Raw genomic sequence first — 23,067 nt, forward strand, 5'->3', positions numbered from 1 at the left:
TTCAAATTACATTTGACATCAAATCCTCAGATTTCAGAAGCTGGACCCAGGACCTTTTCTTGAAAAGTTCATTAATTCAATTTTTTTTTAGACTAATTAATTAATTGACTAATCTTTGCAGCCTTAAAAAACGTGTTCCATCTCACTGGAACTGAACCTTGCACAATGCACCACAGCTAAAACAGGTTTCTTTTTTTTTTTCAGGTGCAGCAAAGTGACTTATGCTTGAAGTTACAAGCAGCCGTTTATGGAAAATTTTTGAGAGTTTATATAAATGGTAAATAAAACCTTTTTCACAAGTCATCCTTGTCTCAGCAAGTAGACACACACACACATATAAATCATTATAAAGGCTTTCTATATGTAGGCACTTAATGTTTTGTAATCAACCTCAAAATCTCAATTAAAGACAAGTTGCTCAGTTTAAATTTCACTGGCCTTGCAATGTTTTTTTAAATTTCTTAGTATTACACTTTTATTTCATCTTGCAGAGGTTGTACTTATATTAACAGGGAGTGAGCAACTTTAACCCAACTTCACAGACAAAGACATGATACATCCAGTTTTTTATAATCAATGTATTTGAACCAACATTTCAGTAAAAAAGTAAAAAAGCAAACTTTAATGTACAAAATAAGTAGACCAATAGTGTACACAAACATATTTACATTGAAACTGACAAGTACAGATGAAAAAAAAATATGCAATTTAACAAAGTTTGAAAAAAAAAAAAAGTCCTTTAAGAAATTCAGTTTTTAGAACTAACTAAAACATAAACTTCCATAAAACTTTCATACTACTGCTGAAATGGCAAACTGAGTAAGCTTATGCACGGGTTGTGGTCTGTAGTTAATTGTCACACGTTAGACGAGCTGACGTGGAAAACAACTTAAAGGGCCTTCCAGTCTATGGGTGTCTTTCCAGATTTTTTCAGCAGCTCGTTGGCCTTTGAGAAATGCCTGCACCCAAAGAATCCACGATGAGCAGACAGCGGAGAGGGATGCACAGTCTGCAGCACGTGGTGGCGTTTCTATGAAGACAGAATGAGAAAACTTACACACATGAACGTAACAGAAAGCAGCTCTTTGAAAGTGTTCATAACTGTGCAGACCTACCCTGTCAATAGCAGCTCCTTTTTTCTGAGCATAGGATCCCCACAGCATGAAGACAAGGCCTTCCAGGTCATTGCTGAGCCACTGAACCACAGCGTCAGTGAAGGTCTCCCAGCCTTTGTCTTTGTGGGAGTTGGCCTGGTGCGCCCGAACGGTCAACACAGCGTTGAGCAACAGCACACCTGAGGAGCAAAGTCACAACAACAGAGAAGAAGATGGCAGGTCTGTTAATGAAAAACTACTCTACTGTTGTGTAACTATAAACGTTCAGTACCTTGTTTGGCCCATCCAGTCAGATCTCCATGTCCAGGGTGCTGAAAACCCTCAATGTCAGAGACCAGCTCTTTGTACATGTTCTCCAAGCTGGAAATGAGAAGAACTAAGACTGTAATAAATATGTTGAAATACATAGTCACACTAAAAAAGTTTTAAAAACTACTATGAGACACTGAACAGGCTCTTAACCTGGGTGGAGGTGGTACTGGTCTTTTGACGCTAAAGCACAATCCATGGGCTTGGTTAGGACCATGATATGGATCCTGACCAAGGATCACCACTTTGACCTGGAGTAAGAGATATATAGTGAGACAATTAAAGCCACAAGCAGTAGCTAAGTCTAATGAAAACATCAGCAAATGAACTTAAAAACTTTTAAGAAAAATGTTTGCTAATCAGTGAAATACATGACCTTGTACTATTTTAGGTGAATGAGTCTCTTAATTTTTTTACATTTAAAAAGAGGATAAGGTTTGAGTATATTATATATTTGATTTTCACTGACAAATACTTGTTGCAGAGTTTTCCTACAGAAACCACTGGTTCCTGTTGATTTCAGTACAGTGTGTAGGAATCACCAGACACCTGAATCTTGAGAAGTGTAATCTGACACATAGCACTAGTCGTTTCCAGCTCTTAGCTTTAGTCATTATTGTTATGGCAGTCAGCTGAGGCGCAGATGAAGTCTACTGTGCGCCTGTTGAGCCAGGTCTGAAAACTGAACACTGGGGGTTTTATGTGTCATAGATACAGCTGACGCTTTATACTTTTGAAGGATCAGGGAAAGTGTCTGTGCGGTTTCACTTACATGTCTGATGTCACACGTTTGTGTCCAGGTGAAGACCTGCTCAGCAGGTGGGTACACAGTGTGGCGTTTCCTCTCTTCACAGACAAAATTCATCAACTGTGAAAGAGACATTAAGGTGATTAGGAGTGATCAAAGCAACCCAGAGACACCGTGGACAGTGGACTTGTCCTCTCACTTGTTTAAAGTAGGGCTTTCCAAATTCAGTCGACAGCGCCCCTTTCCAGCTCATCCCAAACCCTGGAGGCGTTTGAGCGGAAGAGAGTCTCTCCAGGGCAGCTCTCTTGTTGCGGGCAATCCTGTCGAGCTGATCCGGGGACAGAGGGGCGCAAGGAGGGCTGGACGGCTCTGTCTCCGCCGCCGACAGCTTTGGCTTCTTCTGCACAATTTTAGTGTATTGAGCAAAACACAGAGCTGGTGAGGAGCGTGTAGCTGGAGGGGAAACAGGCTTTAAACCCCGTCGACATAGCAGAGCAAACATACTGTTCAGTAAACACGTTTAGCAACAACCAGGAGCACGGTGTCGGCGATGAACGCAGCTTGGATTGCGTCAAACGCGTGGAGGGAAAGGATAAAATCTCAAACACGTCTAACTACTAAATTCACTTGTAAGTGGAGCCTAAATCTAAATGTTTTGTTTAACATTGCAAGCTAGACATGTGACTAATGTTAGCGTTACTCACCGGGTCTTTAGCATCCTCCTCCGTCTCATTTGACTCCTTACAAATCCTCTTTTTCGAGACTGGCGAGAAAAATGAATGGATAGTTTTTTGTCCGATCATTTTTTTAAAAAGTTGAAGTGGAGAAATTATGAAGCTAATTGAAGGAAAAAAACCAGCGGTGGACCTCCACAAAAAACTCAAGGCACCTCACTGGGATTCAACTGTTTTCGCGCCAACGTGAAGTGACGTCAGCAGAGATATGATAATGAGCTGAGCGCCGTTCAAGACCAACAGCACCTGGCGTTGATCTGACAGAAATGTACACCATGTTGTGCGATTAGTTATAGAGACATATTTCTGTCTTTATTTCTTACTCTTTGCTGTCGCCGTTTAGTGAAAAACAAACTGAACACCAACTATTTTCATAGTCAAATACAAATGTTTGCCTTCCAGGTTTATAACTGTGATAATCTTTGAAACATATGACAGTAAATTCTCATGTTCACTGTTCTCTAACATTTTATAGACAAGCAATAACAGACTGCAGGATCAGATTGGGGAAAGATGAGATGATGAAGGAGGAGGAGGAGGAAGATGAGGACGCATCTTCAGAAGAGTTCGCTCATCCTGTTCCTTGGCAAAAAATAGAGGCAGAAGGACTAGATGTTGATTATGCTTTACTCTTCTCCAAAGATGAAGCAGACTACCTTTTTAAACAGCTGGAGGAGGAAGTGATGTACTCAACAGGTACAACATCAACTCTTCTTCTGTGAAATTATGACCACAGGTAGTTGTACTGTTGAACGATTGTGTCTTATTTTGTTCCAGGAGAAGAAGCAAAGGTCCAGGTGTTTGGAAAGGTGTACAATATACCAAGACAACAGGCAACATATGGAGATGCTGGACTAACCTACACTTATTCTGGCGTGACACGTTTAGCCTGCCCATGGACTCCAACCTTGGAATATGTCCGGGATGCTGTCACAAAAGTGACAGGCCACACATTTAACTTTGTCTTGGTGAACAGGTGAGAAATTACTAAACGCAAGTTGTAAAGACCACAGTTTGGCACTAGATCCCCCCCAGTGAAGATTTTCTATTCACCAGGTACAAAGATGGGCAGGATCACATTGGTGAGCATCGTGATGACGAGAAGGAGCTGGACCCCCTCTGTCCCATCGCCTCCGTCTCTCTGGGAGCAGCACGAGACTTCATCTTCAGGCACAGAGATGCGCGGGGAAAACAGAGCTGCCGACAGATTGAACCTGTGAAGCTGAAACTAGCTCATGGAAGCCTGCTCCTAATGAACCAGCCGACCAATACGTTCTGGTACCACAGCCTTCCCGTGCGGAAGAAGGTCCTCTCGCCTCGCATTAACCTGACTTATAGACGCATCCTACTGGACCGTAAGGAATGAGAGGTAGCCAGGACCAGGTGTGATTATCAACAGGGCCAATGGGAAAACCTGTCTGAGAAATCTGAAACTGTTGGGCCCAGTTTTTCGTTCATAATGTTCAGGCGTTTTTGGGCTCATGGCCCTTTCAAATAAAATAGGCCCAAAGGTCAAACAGATGGCAGGATGAGTGTAGAACATTTAGGCAACATTTTGCTGTTTTTGTTGAGCTGGAATACACTGTTCATGTACTTTGATAAAGCAATGAAGCAAAGGGACACTGTGCCCTGATTTCAGATCAGGCTTTTGACATATGTTGTGTTGGAAAGAAAGACAAGCTGTTCAAAAAGCAGATGTGTCCAAACAAAAATCCCCTTTTTTTGAATTGTGGTGAAAATGGATGGTTAAGAAAGTCTTAAATCTCTGTTTACTAAAATGTAGCAAATAATTATCTTTCTTTAAAAAAAAAAATCTAAAAACTAAAATTCACATTTGTTTGAATTTAATACCTGAAAACAATCACCTTTACACAAATACACACAGCCTCTCTTGAATCTACATGAGCACAAATTACACACGTTAACAAGGTGTTTTTCACCAGGCCATTTCTTAATTTGACTTGGTTGATTTGGCAGGAACAAAACGGCAGTCATCAGTTACACCAAATTAAAAATATTCAAGATAACATGCCCAAAAACCTGCAGTCATATAAAGTGATAGCAGATCATTATTAATCTGTTCAACATCAACACCATGCCAAATGGCTCTGATGCATCATATTATCTGGAAGAGTCATTGTATGGTGATGTTAGTTGTCGCGCACATGGTTTTGAATGTTAACAATCGTGAGTATTAAAGATAAAATGGCACTTTAATCTGAACTGTGCATGACAATGTAAGGATTATTAGAAACATAGAAAAATATTAAATTCAGCAGCTTATGAGCAGTGTCATTTAAAACATTATTTCCAATACAGTTTATGCAGACTGGTGGGAATGATGAGGCAAATTAGATTAGACAAAGAACCAGATTAAGGAAAACTCTACTTATTTGACTTTTCATAACATGTAACAAGTAACATTTCCAAGAAGTCCTAATCAGCTACTTCGTGTCTGTAAATGTACAGGCAAAGGACAAAATAACAGGAACACCTTAAAGTATACTGCATTCAAGTAAAATGAGCAAAAGCATCATACAAATGCCACAGAACTGGCTCATTACTGCTGACAGTGTCAACAAAAGTAACATTACAAGCTTCACACATGAACAATGTATTTTTAGAGCTATTACCTTAGAATCCACTATAATATTAGGTGTTCCTGTTTTTTTCTTCTAGCGGAAGCAGAAATTATTACATGTGTCAAAGAACAGAGGATTATATGATCGACGGTATTAGAATGAAAATCCTGCAGGTCCATAATCTTTGGGAATTAAGAGCTTCCTACTCTGGATCAGAGCAACAGGCAAAGTGTCTGTTCATGGATCAACATGGTGCTATGATTCAGCATTCATCTGCAATAACGTTGATGGCTTTCCTGTCTGGTCCCATTGCTAAAAAGTCATAATCTACCTGTTTGTAACCGCTTTGTAACTGGCACATGCCGCTGTGACAGTACGACTGAAAAGACAGAAGTCAGTCAGGTGGTGAGGTTGTAGGTTTTTGGTTACTCCTCTGGGCACAAAGTCTGCTTATTTCTTCGGACACGCTCGTAAAAGAGCATGTAAGCGTTGGAAGACAGCACCTCGTGCAGGCTGGCTTTTCGTACCGAGTCGTCTGACACCCAAAGCCACTGGGAGCTGAAGGGTGAGGAGCTGCGAGGTGAGGGAGGGCTGCGGCGATAGGTGACGAAATGACCTGAGTGCATGTCACCGTGGTGAACCAGTACAGCCATGAGCTGGAAAAGGTACTCTGCAGAACTGGAAGGAAAGACATTATCATCAAAAGACATATCCAGTTAGGTGTCAGATTATAGAAAAATCCAATTTAAGATTCAATCAAGGTCCTGAGTTTTAAATGTTTCAGTAATCCTTGGCATAGTTTCTCTAAGTATCTATCTGAACTTTAGTGGAGAGATGGGACAAATGATACAACATTGTGCTGTGTATTATTGAAATGGATATGCCAGAACCAGTACAATATACACTCTCACGAAATATCAGATACCTACACTTGTACCAGATGTCACTTTTTTTTAAGTTACTTTGTGGATTATGGCTATTTACATAAAAAAGGTCCATCAGGTTTGCAAAGAGCTGTTGATTTGCACCACAATACTGAATAGACTGAAATAAAAGAGTTCTTTGTATTGCTGCACTTTCATAAACTTCTAAAGTTTACCTGTAGTCATATGTGAAGCTAAGCTGCGGATTCACACCAGGAGAGTGAAGAAATACAGACGAACAGGTTCCATTGAAAAAAGGTTTGTTGTTGTTATGATGCTCTGCATCTGGAAAACAACAAAAGGACAAACACATGATGCATGACAAAAAAAAAAAAAAATTGAATGTGAAGAAGAACATTGTCACAGAGCTGATGAATCCAACATACCGGTGCCATTGACAGTGGGTTTTTCTATGGCACTGTTTGAATTTTCTGCCTTTATGGGCTTTGGAACACATTTGATCCGCTGACTCCTCTGTGTGGAAGCATTGTGTTTATAGCGGTCCATCGATAGATACTCTGCGAACTGCACATGCTCCTGTCTTTTTATGGGGGTTCCTTCACTGGACCATGTCAGTCTTTGTAAATGGATGCAAAGGCACTGGGGCAGCTAGTGGGGGTGGAAAACATTAAGCAGAGACATGTTTGCAGAAAAGTACAAAAGCATACATACAACTGTAGAACATCTATTCTTAAAAAAATAAGAGGAAGTTCTGATCTACCTAATATTTTACTGTTATATTACCTAAAGTGGGTAACTAACTTTAGTATTTTTGAAATAGTAATTAACAAAATGTTGGGCTGTTAAAATTTAGGTTATAATGTAAATACATGTAAATGACAGCTACCTTTCCCAGTTTGAGCTGTTTAACAAATGCTGTCCTCTGGCTTTCGAGAACTTGCCCATTTTTTGTGGTCCCTTGTTGAAGCTGAAGAAAAATCATCCAAAACAGAAATGAAATAAAAATCAAATCAAAGCAAAATTTGTCTTTGTTAAATCACACACATGCTAATGGAGGTACTTTGACATTAGTTTGGTCACAAGGGTTTCTTGACTCTGGTGGATTACATATTTAACTAAATGATTACTAGGATTAGACATGGCAATGCTACTGTGGTGAACTTACCTTAGTGCAGTTTTCACACTCCACTTCCTTGATAGTTTCTGAGGAGATAAAATGCTGCAGACATTGATCTAGAGAAAGAGGTCGACCCTGAGGACAAACACAGACTGAATTATGGCAAAGAGGACCACAAAGTATACTAAAGAGTGATACTATAACAAGTGCTCCTTTTAGCTTACCCACTGAGGTACAGGGATGGACAGGGAGAGGCTCTCAAATGAGTCATATCGCACTGGACTCTAGAAAAAGCAAGGTAAAGGTAAAAAGGTAAAAAGGTAAAAAAAAAAAAAACTAAAACTAAAAATCAAATAGCACGAACTGACTTTCTATTCACTTCCCTGGCAAAAACAAAAGAAAACTCACTTGTTGTTCACAGTGCTTGCATGACATGTTGCTTGTTAAACGACCATGAAAAGGATGGTGAAACTTCCAAGGACTTGGTAGTGGATGGAGAGGGGCTGCAAAATAAGCAAAATAAAGAAAGATTAAATACATTTTTTAGTGGTTAGAAATTCACAACCCCATAATTTCTCTGTCTTCTTACCTCGACTTCTGCAGGTCATACTTTTCTCATCTTGATCAGGGAGACTCTAGTATAAAACAAATGCATACACACAGATTAACAGGGAGTGCACGATCAGATTTGTCGTTTTCAACACTTCTGCAACACTGGCGACGGTTCACATATTGATACTGGCTGAGATTTTTTAAAAATCTCGCAGGGAGGAGAAATTTGTTTGCACTTTTAGGGTCAATGCAAGTAGGGAGGTGATAACTTGCCTCAAGAGACTGCATGTCAAACAAGTGAGTGACTTTGGGTTGTCGATCTCGCTCCTCCTCCAAAGATGTTGTAAGGACATGAAAAAGTTCATGTGCATCCTAAGACAGGACAAACAGACAACTCTTATATATATATATATATATATATGTGTGTATGCATATATAAACAACCACACAACATTATTGAACAACCTGTTCTATATATATATATATATATATGTGTGTGTATGCATATATAAACAACCACACAACATTATTGAACAACCTGTTCTTCAAAAGAACTGATGTGCCACCGGTACAGTCTGAGAACATCCAGGAGGCATCCAGCATCGAGCACATCTTCCTCCCCAGGCTCATCACTGGACAGAGCTATAAGTGCAGAAACAGCTTCCACGTCAAAATCCTGAATACTGCTTTTCTACTACACCAGTGACTTAGCTGACACACGGGCGTTATATACCTTTGAGAAGCTGAAGGAGCGTTGTGGACAGCTGGTTTTCTTTGCAGGACTGAATCACAGGTGAAACTGAAAATTTCTCTAGCCACCTTATGAAGGACGGACATGCTGCCAAACCCTGAAGCAAAGAGTTCAGGAAGCAGGTGTTACCTAAGTTTAACAAACCAGGAACCATACCTGTAGGGAAACAAGAGCCAGTGTAAGTTGCTGCCTTACAGCTAGTTCTGTACACATAACAGCCGTACCAATCCTTACCTCTCTTTCTCCTCTTTCTTTCTGTTATTGGGCCCCACAAAACGTAAACTCCAGCTGCAATGGCAGCAGCTATCCCACTGATGACACCCCAATTTTTAATCATCTTGTTTCTAAAGAAAAGAAAAAAATAATTTTAATGAACCATAAATGAAGTTGTTGGCCTTTGGGGGTGGAGGACATGTATAATTGACAACAAGTTGATTATTTTCTCTCTAAACAAAACAGAATGTAATAACCTTTGTTAAAGCAGGATTTAGTGGAAAACCGGCTGCATTAAAGGAGCCCATCTGGGTCAAAAATCAGTTTACCTTTTAAATCATTATCTGCTGACTTGTCTGTTAATCAGTACACAGATGGACCAAGAGAGGGGTAAGCATTCCTCCAAGTATTGATGTTAAATGATGTTTTGACATCTCACTAGGCGGTTGGTATGATCATAAATCCTCTGGGCCCCATGGCGGGCCACACCAGTCTTTAGCCCCAAACTAGAACACCCTTAAACCGAGCTAACATACCCCTAAGCTGCTCAGGGCTCAGACAAAACAATGTGTCACTAATGCTACATAAACGATTTAATGAGATTTACCAACAGACCCGCAGGGGCCCAGACCTCCTAAGATCCAGGTTTAGGTCACATCGTTTGCCTGAACATAGTTGGATTAACACAAAATTAGTCCGAACCAAATACAAGCCAGTAGTTTTATCTGTAGTACAAACAGGACCTGACGCACCTTTGTGTGCTGAGCCTTATCTGACTTATGAAGGCTCCTAACCCACCGATAGCACCTCACAGTACAGCAACTAGCTTAGCTTTAGGCTAACTTACCCACAGCACCGGTGTCAGGCTGCCCTCGATGTTCTACGTGGCCTTCATAAATTAATATCCGAGCTACTACCTTGAACCACAGGTAAAAGTTTTCATTGCTGCATACGTCCGTCTGCAGGTTTAATATCGTTAAACCGAACCGGGCGCTCGCACCTGTCTGCGCATGTTACACTTTGGGGCCAATGGCCGGTAACACCGGCGACGTGACCCGCATTTCTCCGGACCCGGTGAGCTAGAACAAGACTTCACTGTGGTTTGCCACATGGAGAGGCTTTACCTGACTGTGGGTCCAGTGCCAAGAAACTCGTCAACAAGCTTATTGGAGCCTTCTGGTCTGCACCACAACATCCTGCTTTCTTCGCGGAACACCCATCTATCAAGACATGTTTTAGCCCGGACCAACGGAAGAGCGGACCGATGTGCTCACCATTAACATTCTCCGACTTGTTTGTTGCGCATGTTGAAGTCACAGTTGAAATAAAATAAAAGAGTAAAGATTTAAAGATTTATCTCCTAACAACAAACATACTTTCACTTAATTGGTGTGAATCAACGATTCCCAAAGCTATTTTTTTATTTATCTTGTTTAACCAATGATTGTCCTAACTTTAATTGACCTCTTCTTATATTTGATTTTATGAATTTATGTGGCCTAGTTTTGTATTTAGGCTACTGACATTTTCAACTAAAGTAAAAAAAAAATCGAAAACATAATTTATTATGGTCATACTTTATAGGTAGTTATATAACAGCCTAATTCAGACAGACTACCAATAAATAGTGTACTGTAAATTTTGGTTTACAGTTGCTAAAGTTCCACTAGAATTAAATCTTATATTATTTATTTATATAATCTTATTTTTTAAATAACTTTTTTAAAATTCCTTTTTTAACGCACTTCTTTACATTAGGCCAAATAAAGTGCTTTGAACTGAACTTGTGTTAGAAAGGTGGCACAGAAAAAAGCAAAACTATTGATTTCAGATCTGGTTATGGGGAATATTTCCTGGATGTGTCCCTGAACATCACACGGTGTTTTAAAGAGCCAGTCATCAGCGTTGATCGCACCTGGTTTGCTGCCACATTCGGTCCCATCCCTTGTCAAGAGTCAGTGAGGCTCTCGTGTGTTGGCCCCAGCAAAGAGCAGCCGTGTAGTCAGGTCTCCCGGACTGAGCTCATCTCGTCCACTCTCCCTCTCCGTGAGCCTCGTGCTGGCTCAGGGCGGCTCGTCATTGGCTGCCGGTGGACACCGGGGGCATGTCGCTCTCCTCGGTGCTGAAATCGCTGCTCGTCGTGATCATGTAAACGGCGATGAGGCCAAAACGGAGCGTCAGCCAATAAACACTAAAATGGACGATGATCTGTTCCAACTGAGACAGCTGCCGTGAGTAGATTACAGCCTGTGAGCTGACGTCTATCGATTTTATTGTCAATTCTCAACCGCGACGCAACGTATTTGACCGACGCATCGCCCTGTTTGTTTGATTAGCTCGCTGGACAACAAATAGCCTGACACCGCTAGAGAGCATTGATATTTATCAACAATATACATCCAGTTATATACCTGAACGTGTTCTCAGGTTGAAGGAAATATTTAAAGCAAAAAAAAAACAAAAAAAAAAAAAAACCCCAGCATCTTTATGTGCCGCTGGTGGTGCAGTTTATCCGTACCATTTTCCTAAGAAAACCAGTTTGGCTTTATTTATCCATTAGGTAGAACCTGATTTCTCAGCTGCTAAGTTTTCAGTCTGAAGTTGCAATTGTTTTTGCTGACATCACCTGACATGATTTAGTTTAACCTTGCTCTACATGCATTAAGGTAAAGGCTGGTCCAAACTAGTCTGCCTTGGTCGTGACAGGGATAAAAACAATTATATGCAGTTTACTGTCAGAATTACATGAAATAATGCAATTTTAAAAATGACAAAATTGTTAAACAGAAAAATCACATACAAATCTATTCCAGTTAGTTAAAGACAAGTAATGCATGTCTATATTTTCAAGGGTTGTTAGAGTATTGCTAGATAGTTACATTCACACATACTTTCCCTTCTGTGCATTTGTTTCTAAAGAGCTGGACTATGTAAATTATAGTGGCTCACGTTAAAAGGCAAAGCTTCTTGGACAAAAACTCATCTGCAGCTCTGATACTTTCCCCTGCAAGTAGGCTATGTTCTGTAATTACAGTGATTAAGACATCACTGGTACTCTCCAAGTTCTCTTACAGTGTTTCATCAAAACAAGAACCATCCATTAGCTACATGTGGGAGAAGATTATACCTTCTGTCTATACAAAACCTGCATATACTGTAGCTGAATATTTAGCCTGTAGAGGAGGAAAACACAAAGGAAAGTACAGAGCTGCAAAAAACTGCAGAGCTGTCAGTTGACCTGACATGGTTGACCCATAGGATGATATTATCGCCCATTCACAAAAGCCAGAAAAAGCTCACATCACGTGGGCAACAGCAGCTCTCTCTGGTCCTCAGCTGTGCCATGGCATTAGATTTATGAAACTCATCTGACCAGTCATGCTGATAATCTTTCTGGGCTGTTGAAATATTTTTTTTTTCTAGGGTTGTCCGCTTCCGTCGGACAGGTGAGAGCACACGCTCTGAGGATGAGGGCGAGAGTAGAGAACAGGTTATCAAGATTGCAGAGCAGACTGATCTGGAGTCTGTGGCACTTGCAGATGGAGCTCCAGTTCCTCGGGAGTTCGCCAATCCAACTGACGGTATGTTGTCCCAGGGGTCCATTTTTTCAGACAATATCTTGATTTCTTATGTTGCTGCACTGTCTGTTAGGCTCATACTCAAATAAGATCTTGCGTGTCACTTTCAAAATTTCTATATTTCTCATTTCTTAAGACACGTTCATGGTAGAAGATGCAGTAGAGGCCATTGGCTTCGGGACGTTTCAATGGAAACTCTCCATCCTTACTGGTCTTTCCTGGGTGAGAAGTACTCTTTCATATTAAAATCACCATTCAAAGTACTGTTTCTTATATGATACTAATTTATTATGTGTCTCTGGGATTTCTGTTTCTGTTTGCTCAGATGGCTGATGCTATGGAGATGATGATTCTCAGCATCTTGGCACCGCAGCTCCACTGTGAATGGAGACTGCCCAGCCTCGAGGTGGCACTGCTAACATCGGTAATGGCTCTTTAACGTCTGTAAAGTATCTCTTGCTTGCAGTGCTATATAACTCTCCTGATGGTTATTGATTAAATGCTTAGGGATTGTTTGAAGTAAGTGCTTGTATTGAACAGTGACAATCCATGTGGAAAACAGTAGCATTTCTAATGGTTTTTAATGTCGTTATTGTTACAGTATTTTGAGTTGAATGACTATCATCATGTCACTCTTTCCTGAATGCAAACAGGGAACTACAATAGCTTATTATTATTATTATTTCATAATTAATACAACAGTCACTGTTCACAGGAGGATATTCAAAATGAAAATTAAACATTCAGCAACCTCCATTGGCTTAGACCAAAACAAAATATTGCAGTACTATTTACAGTTTGAAAATATGCATGACAGTCTATGTACCTTATTAGTAGTAAAATGATGAAATTACACTGCACATTTACATGCTCTATTCAAGAGATATTCTTTTTTTTCCATGAACACAGGCAGTGTTTATTGGGATGATGATCAGCTCCTCTCTCTGGGGAAATATAGCCGACAAATATGGCAGAAAGACAGTAAGTTCTACTAATGTTTGCGTTTGATGTTGAGAATCCAAACTTTATCTTGAGTTTATAGGCATAGGTGTCCAGCCTTTGTCTTATCAGATCAATGATAGCATTTCTCTTGTGTGATCATATGCACAAACAGGGTCTGAAGATGAGTGTGTTGTGGACTATGTTCTATGGCCTAATGAGTGCATTTGCACCAATTTATGGGTGGATCCTCATCCTCCGTGCACTGGTGGGCTTTGGCATTGGAGGAGCCCCACAGTCGTGAGTAATCTGCACTTACTATTATAAAAATAGCACCATAATTGATCATTTCAATTCAGATTAATGGTGAAGTGTCTCTGAATATAAGGGTGACACTGTATGCTGAATTTCTGCCGATGAAGTCCAGAGCAACATGCATCTTGTTGATTGAGGTATGACCTACTATTCAGCTAGACATGTATGTTAATTGCATACAGAAATGAAATGAATTTACTAGCAGATATGTATGAAATACTGACACAAATTCTCAGTTGCTCTTACACCTGCTGGTCACTGCTGTTGTCTTGCAGATATTTTGGGCACTGGGCACTGTGTTTGAGGTTCTTTTGGCGATCCTGGTGATGCCAACTCTGGGGTGGCGTTGGCTGCTTGGCCTTTCTACCATTCCTCTCTTCATCTTTGGCTTCCTATGTTTTGTGAGTATGATGTTGTCTTGAATATGTAAGCATAACAATTTACAGCTTACATGATTGTTTTTTGGATGTTGGGTGCAGTGGCTACCAGAGAGTGCGCGATACGACGTGCTTACTGGGAACCAGGAAAAAGCTCTTGCCACACTGAAACGCATTGCCACAGAGAACGGAGCACCTATGCCACTGGGAAAACTAATCGCTGCCAGACAAGTACAGTCTGTTTGTACAGAACACATGCTCTTCATTTATGACCACCTATTATGTTGTAATTTGTGTATTCAGTTTTTAATATCTCTTCTTTTAAGGAGGATCGTGGAAAGATAAAAGACTTATTTTCATCAGACTTTCGCTGGACTACAGTTCTGCTGTGGTTTATTTGGTAAAGGGGATGAAGCCACTGAGTCATATACCTTATATTCGTCTAGTGCATAGACATATTCCTCTTATTTAAGGTTTCTCATTTCAAATTAATTAGTGTGGTTTGGATTTATGTCTCCTCAGGTTTGCGAATGCTTTCTCCTACTATGGACTGGTGCTTCTGACCACAGAATTATTTCAGGAAGGGGGTGCATGTGGAAGTAAGTATGAAACAGCACCACAAAGGCATTGTAGACAGTAAAATGAGTTGGGGCTGGGTGTGTACTATTCGGTTTTGTTGTTTTATTCCGCCCCCTAGTGTCCAAAGGAAACAAGATGGAGCTCCGCTGCAGCCTGGAGTGCAAATATCTCAACTCTGATGACTATAAAGACCTGTTGTGGACAACGTTATCCGAATTTCCAGGTACTGAATCCAGTTTGTTTTTCAATTATTATTTATTAACCATTATTTTTGGTAGCTGTTCAAGTATTTCTTCTTATAAAATAATAATAATGTTAATTACTATAAATTAGAGAGGAAATTAGTTTTTTATATTTAGGGTCACTGATATATCATGATTCCATGTTTTATAGGACTCCTGGTGACGCTGTGGGCTATTGATCGACTGGGAAGAAGAAAGACCATGGCCTTGTGTTTCCTTGTCTTCTCTCTGTGCATCATTCCACTTTATGGTTGTGTCGGGAGGTTCGATGCGCCATATTTAAGCTTTTTTCATTACATGTGGATCCTTTGATTATCCACTCATACTGCCATTGTTATATCTCTTGCAGAGCATCAATGACAGTCTTAATATTCATCGCTAGAGCCTTTATTGCAGGAGGCTTCCAGGCTGCATATGTGTATACTCCAGAGGTAAGATATTCAACCAGAGTGCAGCACTTTTCTTGTATTGCATAAAGTACAAATAGTTATTAGTAGAGATGACATCAAATCAGTGTCTAAGTAAAGAGAGCCAGAATAAAAGCAAAGCAGCGTCCTCAATATTTTCTAAAACTCTATAGGTTTACCCAACAGCAACCAGGGCGTTAGGTTTGGGAACAAGCAGTGGAATGGCCAGAGTTGGTGCCCTCATTACACCTTTTGTTGCGCAGGTAACATCCAACAGCCAGTTTTGGCATTTAAATACAGCACAAATTGATATTGTGTTAAGATAATGTTTTTGATAATAGTGTTTTTTCCTGCGCTTCGTCCTGCAGGTGATGCTGGAGTCCTCTGTATACCTGGCTCTCTCAGTGTACTGCTGCTGCTGCCTGCTAGCTGCCATCGCATCTTGTGCACTGCCAATTGAGACAACAGGACGGGGCCTGCAGGAGTCCAGCCACCATGACTGGGGCCAGGAGATGATGGGCCGGGCATCCTCCCATAGCTCAGAGGGGTTCCCTCACTCCAGCTCCGGATCCCAAGGCTGAGAACTAACTGAGTAGACTGAGAAGTGATTATAGTGAAGAAAAGAGGCAAAGAGAAGCAAGGAAGCTAAAACAGCTTTCTGTGTCCATCTCCAGTCCCACCCTATGACTCTTCAGTTTAGACACCACAGTGGCTTCTGAGAGCCAGGCAGCACAAATTTTTTCAAATGTCACTGTACTTATAGTCAGCATTGGTGTCACAATTTTTCCACTGTTAACTGCACCCGAGGGATATCAGAAAGAACAAATGATCTACATGAGCGCAAGAAGAAATGGACACAATGAGAAACTTTCCCGAACAAGTGAGAATTCAAACACTTCAAGCAAAGTATTTGAATCCTGCTTTTGTAATGCAAGAGAAGGAACGGAGAATTCAGAAGGTGAAGGTGTTAGAAGTTAGCTTCAAATAACTATCTTCTGTTCAAAGAGCCTTAAAACTACCTATGAAAAAGCTGCTTCTATTATCATGCTGGATATAGATGAGTAGATATGAAAGAGTATTACCTTGTGCACACGAATCGCCTGTTAAAATCCACATAACAAACTCAGCTTAGTTAAAAAAATGCATTGCTGGAGTGAGAAACAGTTCCACAACATCAAATCCACAGGCCCTAAGTTTAAATAAGTCTGAGGTTACTTCATTTAAGATTTTCTACCAGGCAGTGAAACAAACATGCTATACAATAAGTCACTGACTTCTTTGCATACAGTAAGCATCGTTTTTATATCCTGTGTTAAATATGTTTTTTCTTCATTTAATGTTGATAAAATTTGTTTTCTACTAAACAAATGAGCATAAGGCAGCCATAACTCTAATAATAATATACCATCTCATGTCATAATCATTATTTGGTCCTTTTATTTACAGTACATCAAGCTGACAAATCTGCTGAAGGGATCATTTGAACATAAGTGATAATAAGACAACATTTCAGATATATTGTACAAATTATACAAGTACATAGATACTCATCTGCATTTGAAGACAACTTTAGCAAAGTTAATGCATATTGGGAAATTTAAAGCTGAGTATTTTCTTCACCCAAAGCTGATTCAACCCAATTAACAACTTCATTTTTAAAAAATGGCATTAACATGAGTATATGGTGTTACAATCTATAAACAATCTCATTTTACCAGAATACTAGAGGCTGCGCACACATAGACCTACACATGTATACACAACCATTTAGCAGGATGTTAAATTTTGTCTGTCTGTCTGTCTGTAAATACTCAAAACCCGGATTAGTTGTTGTTTTTGCTTTTCTTTTTAGCAAAAATGATGAGATTTTGCCCAGTCTGATTCCATGAGTGACATACTGAGCAATGTTTTTAAAAAGATTGAGATAAACTAGCACAGATCCAGCAAGTTCACTCTTACCTTGCCAGTGTTTGAGATTTAGTGCTGCATTAAGTGTCTGTGCACACAGATTCTTGCACTTGATGTAAATGTGTATGATACTATAGTAAATAATATTTCAAAAAGAGCAATGGTCAACTTTTTCCAAATATATTGAAAGCATTTTCAAACATAAATACATTTTCTATGCTTTTTAAAAACAACCCAAGCTTCCTACAGATTTAAGCTTTTTTAATGTGAATCAGCTGATAATGGATGAGACCAACAGAAAGACATCTAACCTTTCATGTTACATACAGTATAAATGAAATTGTTTTAAAATGATGTAATTATGCCAAAAAGACATGGCAGTGGATATCTGTTTGCTTTGAATGTTGCCATAAAAAAGAACTATTTGCACATCTTTGGATTACAAGGCACTGTTCAGGAAATTTCAGAAAGGAGTGCACCAATTACTGCTCCCAGATACAAATTTACAAGTGAGCTTTTGGACCTTTGCCTTTTTGTTCCACAATCTGACCAAAAAGCCTCGCTGCCTCCTGCGCACAGCCTCTGTGAATGGTGAGGCCAAAACCACCATGGCCATAGTTGTGTATCACCTGAAAGAGCCACAACTTTTAGAAGCTGATTGACCAAAACTCATATTTAAAATGATGCTTATCTGTTAAAGTTACCTCTATTGCAGTTGGACCAGACTGTATGGTCTCCCTCTCCAGTCGAACTTTGCTGCGAGCAGGTCTGAGACCAGACCAGTCTTCCATTATCTTGGCATGCTGAGGTTAAAAAACAACAAGAAACTTAAACCTGGAAAATGAGCTGAAATATATATTTTTTTAATTGTACTAAATTACCAGAGTACTACATACTTTGTTATTCCTTATCACTAAAATGTTTGAGGATTGAGTTATATAAGTATTCTAAATATATCAAAAGCAGAAATGTTAAATATTCAGTACTTTAGTCTGTGTAAATAATGAATCACTGTTTGTACAGAAAGTCTTTTTATGGCCTCATCCACACCAACATCATCATCTCACCTTGAGACTAGGCTCAAGCTTGCAGGCTTCTTCCCAGATCTTCTTGTGGTCCTTGGAGTTGTTCTGTTCACTCCAGTTTCCTAACTGGAAAGTCCCACCGACTGTCACAAGACGACTCCTGCATACACAGATGTTCTATTGGCTCATGAAAACAGCTCTGGCTTTCTAGCAGCACTGCAGTATAATCTCAAATCAACCCAAAGACGTGCTGTGACATAGTTTAGCAAAATTTCATATGGAGCAATATTAGTTATTATTATATTGCTGGTGAAATAAGCACACTATATTAGTTATAACTGCAAGGCAACACACATTACATGTATTTTAGCAGTATTATTATGTATTTTAGCAGTAATATTGTGTATTTTAACAGTATTATTATGTATTTTAGCAGTATTATTGTGTATTTTAACAGTATTAGTATGTATTTTAGTAGTATTATCCTACACACAATACAAGCGATAAGGCTGTGTGACTCTGCTCTACCCTGGAATGATGTATGGTGAATTGTAGGTTCCGGTCCTAAAATTGTGAGTAATAATCCAGTGCTTCAGCCATGGAGCATCCACCTGAAACATAGAAAAACTCATCCTCCACTTCTACTGTGTATTTACAGTTGGTTTTTACAAAGTGCCCGAGGCTGTTCACCCTCACCTTCACTATCTGACCACGGGCAGGTTTAAGGTCCGGATCTGGCTGGAGCTCTCCTGATCTTACCCCAGTGCAGTTCAGGATCACATCCGCCCCACTTTCTGCCAGCTGAAAACACGCACGCACAATATGACAAGAAATAAGGTAATAATGAATAATAATACAATTTCTAAAACTGCGTTAAAATACACAGTTATGTGCCACTATGCTTTGAAAAGGCGTCACTAACCTCCTTGAATGACTCTACTTTCCTGTGATAAAATTTCACACCCCTCTTTTGCAACCTGGAAATAACACAAAACCAGATGTATATGAGCAGTACAAAACCACCTCTAGAAAGAAATCTCTTTATAATAATATACCTCTTTTTATTATAATATAAGAGCAATAGCACTTTAGAGATCTCAACATTGTCAAAATTAAATTGCTGAAATTAATACAAAACTAAAATAAGCAATCAGGTACTTACTTTTGTCTTTTTATTGGCTTATAAATGATGTCGTATACAGGTACTAGACCAGGATAAACTCAGTTCAACTCAGCACTTGTGAAACTCTAGTTAAAATATGCTGATACAACACGTGAAGTGAAGAGATAAGTTAATCACTCACCAATCCATCAGCCAAGGTAAGTATGTTTTTCCTTCCACCATGACAGCAGTGTTGAACCACCCATAACTGGACATACAGTATTTGAAGACAGTAAGAGTGTGAGAGCTACTGGCACAGGATGATCCCTTCAACCATAAAATATTTGTAGCTTTTATTGGGAACAATGCAAAAATATTTTGTAAGATAAAAACAGAGAACGTGTAAGGAATAAATTGAATCTTCATGTTGCCAGATGCTTGGTGAAGAATATCCTTATGTGAAATTCTGTAAATGTGTATATACACAGTGCTATATAGAACTTATTTTACTGGTGTATGTGTGACATTGGAAGACTCTGCTCTACTTTGTGTTTTTGATAAACAGCAATACCTTGCAATCCAATGTGAGTGGGTCAAATGTTTGGTATGACAGGGAAGTAGCTAACTGAATGTTTGTTTTGGCAGTTTCAGTGAGAACTTACTTGTATCCAGGAAACATCTGCAGCTCTCGTTCTGTGAGCTGTCTGAAGCCCAGGACAATATCTTTAAATGAAGGATCCTAAAATCAGAAACAAGGGACCACATCAATTATTTCCTAAAATCTCTTGGCTGTGTGAGTCTGCAGCCAGGATGGCTCCTGAATCCTTAGTGAGGCCTCTATTAATGTTTTCCAAACACAACAGGCATATTCTTTGTGCAGCAGCAGATATTGCAATGTTAGGTGGTAAATTTATAGAGCTGTTTGTTGAGGTTATATTGTAATTCAATCTGCATTTTAACTGCACAAGGACCTTTGCTCTTGGTTGTAAACTGCTTTCTAAAATATTTTATCTTTGAGCTACAATTTACTGCACATTGTTTTGGAATCAAACCCTACTCACTGGGACTGGTTCAGTGCAGAGGTTGTAGCCAGACTGAAGGAAAATACCCATTTTTATGGATTCTGGTGAACTCAGGCAGCTCAGCAAGTAGTCAAACGTCTCTTTATTCCATTGTCTGAAGGTGAAGACAAATAGAGCATGGAAGTGTTGTTCACTTTTTGTAGATAAAAGAGTGGAATCAAGGGCCTGGTAGAAAGAAAGCACTTACGTCTCCTCTACGTTGCCCTTATCATACAAGTAAGGCTGCCAAAAGCCAGCAGCTCCGTCACTAGTGGTTAATGGAGTGAAACGGTCCGCATACACCTCGATGGTCAGTGGACTGACAACCGAGTGATACTGCTCATAGATGCTCTGAGCTGTTGACAGACCGATGACTCCAGCTCCAATCACTGCCACCCGCATGTCTGAATCAACATGAGGCTCAACGCACTCACTTATATATATATACTCACATATGTAAAAACACCAACATTTACAAAAGGCTATTATTGTTAGTCATATATTATTAAACAGAAGCCTAATTATTATTAATCGAAATGACAAAAAAGTCACATTCAATCAATCACTGTAACAGAAAACTTAAAGCGGTGATGAGATGGGAAATAATTTGGACAGATTTCACGGCTGAATCACTTTCTATAGTTGTGAAAAACTTCTGCATCGTGTCCACTTTAAAACTATCTGTTATGTAACTGAACAGACAACATGGCGAAGCTGCAAGTCAGAGAAAATCGCTGATCTGGAAAACTAAAAACGTATGTAAGTATTGCATGTTAAAACTGATCTCATGCATGTACTGCAACAGATCATACATTCAAAAACCGGATCTGTATTTATGGGAGAAGTTCGGGTTTTACCTGCAGACAGTAGGCCTATGCGCTCTGCAGTTCAGGAGTTGTTGAATCGTCAGGGCACCAGCTGTCACATGGGCCGGGGGCGGGGATATATCTGGCCTTTTACGCACAACGGGACACTGAGCACAGGAGAGTTCTTTTTTTTGTTTGTTTTTTTTTTTTGTGCGCACACAAATTATATTTTAAAGTGACTTTATAGTGTAGGCCTGTTTTAGATTGAGAAACCAACACTATACTCTATGCTAAATAATAAACTGTTGCTGTTTCTTCTAATCAATTAAAACAATACTTCAAGAAGAAAACACGGATCCTCTACAGGAAGATGCTGCACGTTTTACCAAATTGTGGTAGCAAGCGTGCTGTTTGATGCTGCAATCTGCCTGGGAGGCTGCACAAAGCAGAAGGATGCAAGGTGACTGGACAAACTGGTGGACAAAGCTGGTTCAGTGACTGGAATGAGGCTGGACTCACTGGACAGTGTTGAGAGAGATGCACACAGAAAAAGGTAGAGGCCATCCTGGTATACACTGACCATCCCCTTCACAACATCCTTATAGTGTTCTCATACAGTGTCACTACACTGATTAAACACTTAGGTAAACAGGAGTCAAAGATGAGACGTGTAGTAAGATTCTGGTGCTTTACTGTTTGCTCCTTTCTTTAACATTGCCAGTGAAAACTGTAAACAATACAGACACAAGTATTCAGTGACTCGTTTTTCCATAGCAACATGCCATATTAGGTAGCTATGCTAAATCATAACGAGTTAACCACATTTCTTCAACAAAAACAAACGTAATATAAACTTGTCATACCCGACTTATATGATTTAAGAACTCATTCATGTTATATTTATAACTTACGGCATTGCTTCTCCAATATTTCAACGTATTTTTACAACGTAGATAAGATAAATGGTTGAACTCCGTTGTTGCTGTAACCAGAAGTAGTAAGATCGGAGCCGGAAGTAGATGAAAGTTAGCGGAACTCATTACGATTGCCCTATATATATGTATTTTTAACATTACCACACTATCACAACAAATTATAATGATGAATTATAAATATAACAAAAACATTTAGAAAGAAACGCCTTGAAGCCAGCACAATCCTGATGGAGCAGAGAAGCAGCTGCACTGGACGACTCACCTCATTGTGCTGCAGGACTGAACGATACAGGAGATCCTTCATCCCCACAGCCATTAGGTTCTACAACACCTTAGCCAAGATGACTTACCAACATGAACGGAACCTACTGATTGTTTTTACTACTTACTAGATTATCAACAAGAATATCTATCTATCTCTCTCTATGGTGGACAAAATCAACTACATACTGGACAATTCTGCCCACCCACTTCATGAGGAACTGTGGCGAATGGAAAGTTAATTCAGCCACAGACTAATTCCACCTAAAGCCAAGACTGAGAGATTCAGGAAGTCTTTTGTGTCCACGGCCATAAGACACAATATAAACAATAACGCACACACACACACACACACATAAAACCCCAAAAATAAATAATTACTTTATTACTTTTCTACACACTTTATTAATTACCACTAATTAATATATTTTAACTAATATTACATGTAATAACTTTAAATTAGAATAACTGCTGCAACAATTGAATTTCTCCTTGGGGATTAATAAAATACTTCTTCTTCTTCAGGA

The 23,067-nt window shown here is 39.6% G+C and overlaps 5 protein-coding genes across 9 annotated transcripts; 2 read left to right on the forward strand and 3 right to left on the reverse strand.

Moving 5' to 3' along the window:
* Window positions 1-554: 554 nt before the first annotated feature.
* On the reverse strand, window positions 555-3,097 carry unga (uracil DNA glycosylase a). Of its 2 annotated transcripts, XM_026322821.1 has the most exons (7): window positions 2,877-3,097; window positions 2,372-2,572; window positions 2,197-2,292; window positions 1,578-1,675; window positions 1,387-1,475; window positions 1,116-1,294; window positions 555-1,030 (listed from the first exon to the last, which is right to left on the reverse strand). In XM_026322821.1, the coding sequence occupies exons 1-7, from the start codon at window positions 2,973-2,975 to the stop codon at window positions 890-892; spliced, it is 903 nt and encodes a 300-aa protein (XP_026178606.1). In that variant the 5' UTR covers window positions 2,976-3,097; the 3' UTR covers window positions 555-889. The 2 variants fall into 2 exon arrangements, with proteins under 2 accessions (XP_026178606.1, XP_026178605.1); XM_026322820.2 differs by lacking the exon at window positions 2,877-3,097 and having other exon boundaries at window positions 2,372-2,701.
* alkbh2 (alkB homolog 2, alpha-ketoglutarate dependent dioxygenase) lies at window positions 2,673-5,450 on the forward strand. Its single transcript, XM_026322828.2, has 4 exons — window positions 2,673-2,801; window positions 3,382-3,602; window positions 3,684-3,882; window positions 3,963-5,450. Exons 2-4 carry the CDS (start codon window positions 3,425-3,427, stop codon window positions 4,270-4,272), a joined length of 687 nt encoding a protein of 228 aa, XP_026178613.1. The 5' UTR covers window positions 2,673-2,801; window positions 3,382-3,424; the 3' UTR covers window positions 4,273-5,450.
* Window positions 5,451-5,588: 138 nt separating this feature from the next.
* usp30 (ubiquitin specific peptidase 30) lies at window positions 5,589-10,279 on the reverse strand. Of its 2 annotated transcripts, none has more exons than XM_026322795.2 (13): window positions 10,130-10,279; window positions 9,027-9,136; window positions 8,775-8,948; window positions 8,580-8,683; window positions 8,315-8,413; window positions 8,079-8,124; window positions 7,898-7,992; window positions 7,714-7,773; window positions 7,538-7,624; window positions 7,259-7,339; window positions 6,798-7,020; window positions 6,588-6,696; window positions 5,589-6,166 (listed from the first exon to the last, which is right to left on the reverse strand). In XM_026322795.2, the coding sequence occupies exons 1-13, from the start codon at window positions 10,198-10,200 to the stop codon at window positions 5,914-5,916; spliced, it is 1,512 nt and encodes a 503-aa protein (XP_026178580.1). In that variant the 5' UTR covers window positions 10,201-10,279; the 3' UTR covers window positions 5,589-5,913. The 2 variants fall into 2 exon arrangements, with proteins under 2 accessions (XP_026178580.1, XP_026178581.1); XM_026322796.2 differs by lacking the exon at window positions 10,130-10,279 and adding an exon at window positions 9,853-10,120.
* Window positions 10,280-11,195: 916 nt separating this feature from the next.
* svopa (SV2 related protein a) lies at window positions 11,196-16,023 on the forward strand. Its single transcript, XM_026322823.1, has 16 exons — window positions 11,196-11,236; window positions 12,429-12,586; window positions 12,720-12,805; window positions 12,909-13,007; window positions 13,493-13,564; window positions 13,698-13,822; window positions 13,911-13,974; window positions 14,113-14,238; window positions 14,317-14,445; window positions 14,541-14,614; window positions 14,737-14,813; window positions 14,912-15,016; window positions 15,187-15,298; window positions 15,385-15,466; window positions 15,616-15,705; window positions 15,811-16,023. Exons 1-16 carry the CDS (start codon window positions 11,202-11,204, stop codon window positions 16,021-16,023), a joined length of 1,647 nt encoding a protein of 548 aa, XP_026178608.1. The 5' UTR covers window positions 11,196-11,201.
* An 838-nt stretch (window positions 16,024-16,861) lies between these two features.
* On the reverse strand, window positions 16,862-22,346 carry LOC113139513 (D-amino-acid oxidase). Of its 3 annotated transcripts, XM_026322815.2 has the most exons (12): window positions 22,256-22,346; window positions 21,864-22,071; window positions 21,396-21,511; window positions 20,539-20,653; window positions 20,140-20,216; window positions 19,680-19,745; window positions 19,298-19,352; window positions 19,072-19,176; window positions 18,904-18,986; window positions 18,418-18,535; window positions 18,055-18,153; window positions 16,862-17,979 (listed from the first exon to the last, which is right to left on the reverse strand). In XM_026322815.2, the coding sequence occupies exons 2-12, from the start codon at window positions 21,906-21,908 to the stop codon at window positions 17,854-17,856; spliced, it is 1,005 nt and encodes a 334-aa protein (XP_026178600.1). In that variant the 5' UTR covers window positions 21,909-22,071; window positions 22,256-22,346; the 3' UTR covers window positions 16,862-17,853. The 3 variants fall into 3 exon arrangements, with proteins under 3 accessions (XP_026178600.1, XP_026178599.1, XP_026178601.1); XM_026322814.1 differs by lacking the exons at window positions 21,864-22,071; window positions 22,256-22,346 and adding an exon at window positions 20,747-20,942; XM_026322816.1 differs by lacking the exons at window positions 19,680-19,745; window positions 21,864-22,071; window positions 22,256-22,346 and adding an exon at window positions 20,747-20,942.
* Window positions 22,347-23,067: the final 721 nt, after the last annotated feature.

This window comes from Mastacembelus armatus, chromosome 9 (assembly GCF_900324485.2).
Source record: "Mastacembelus armatus chromosome 9, fMasArm1.2, whole genome shotgun sequence".
Classification (NCBI taxonomy): domain Eukaryota; kingdom Metazoa; phylum Chordata; class Actinopteri; order Synbranchiformes; family Mastacembelidae; genus Mastacembelus; species Mastacembelus armatus.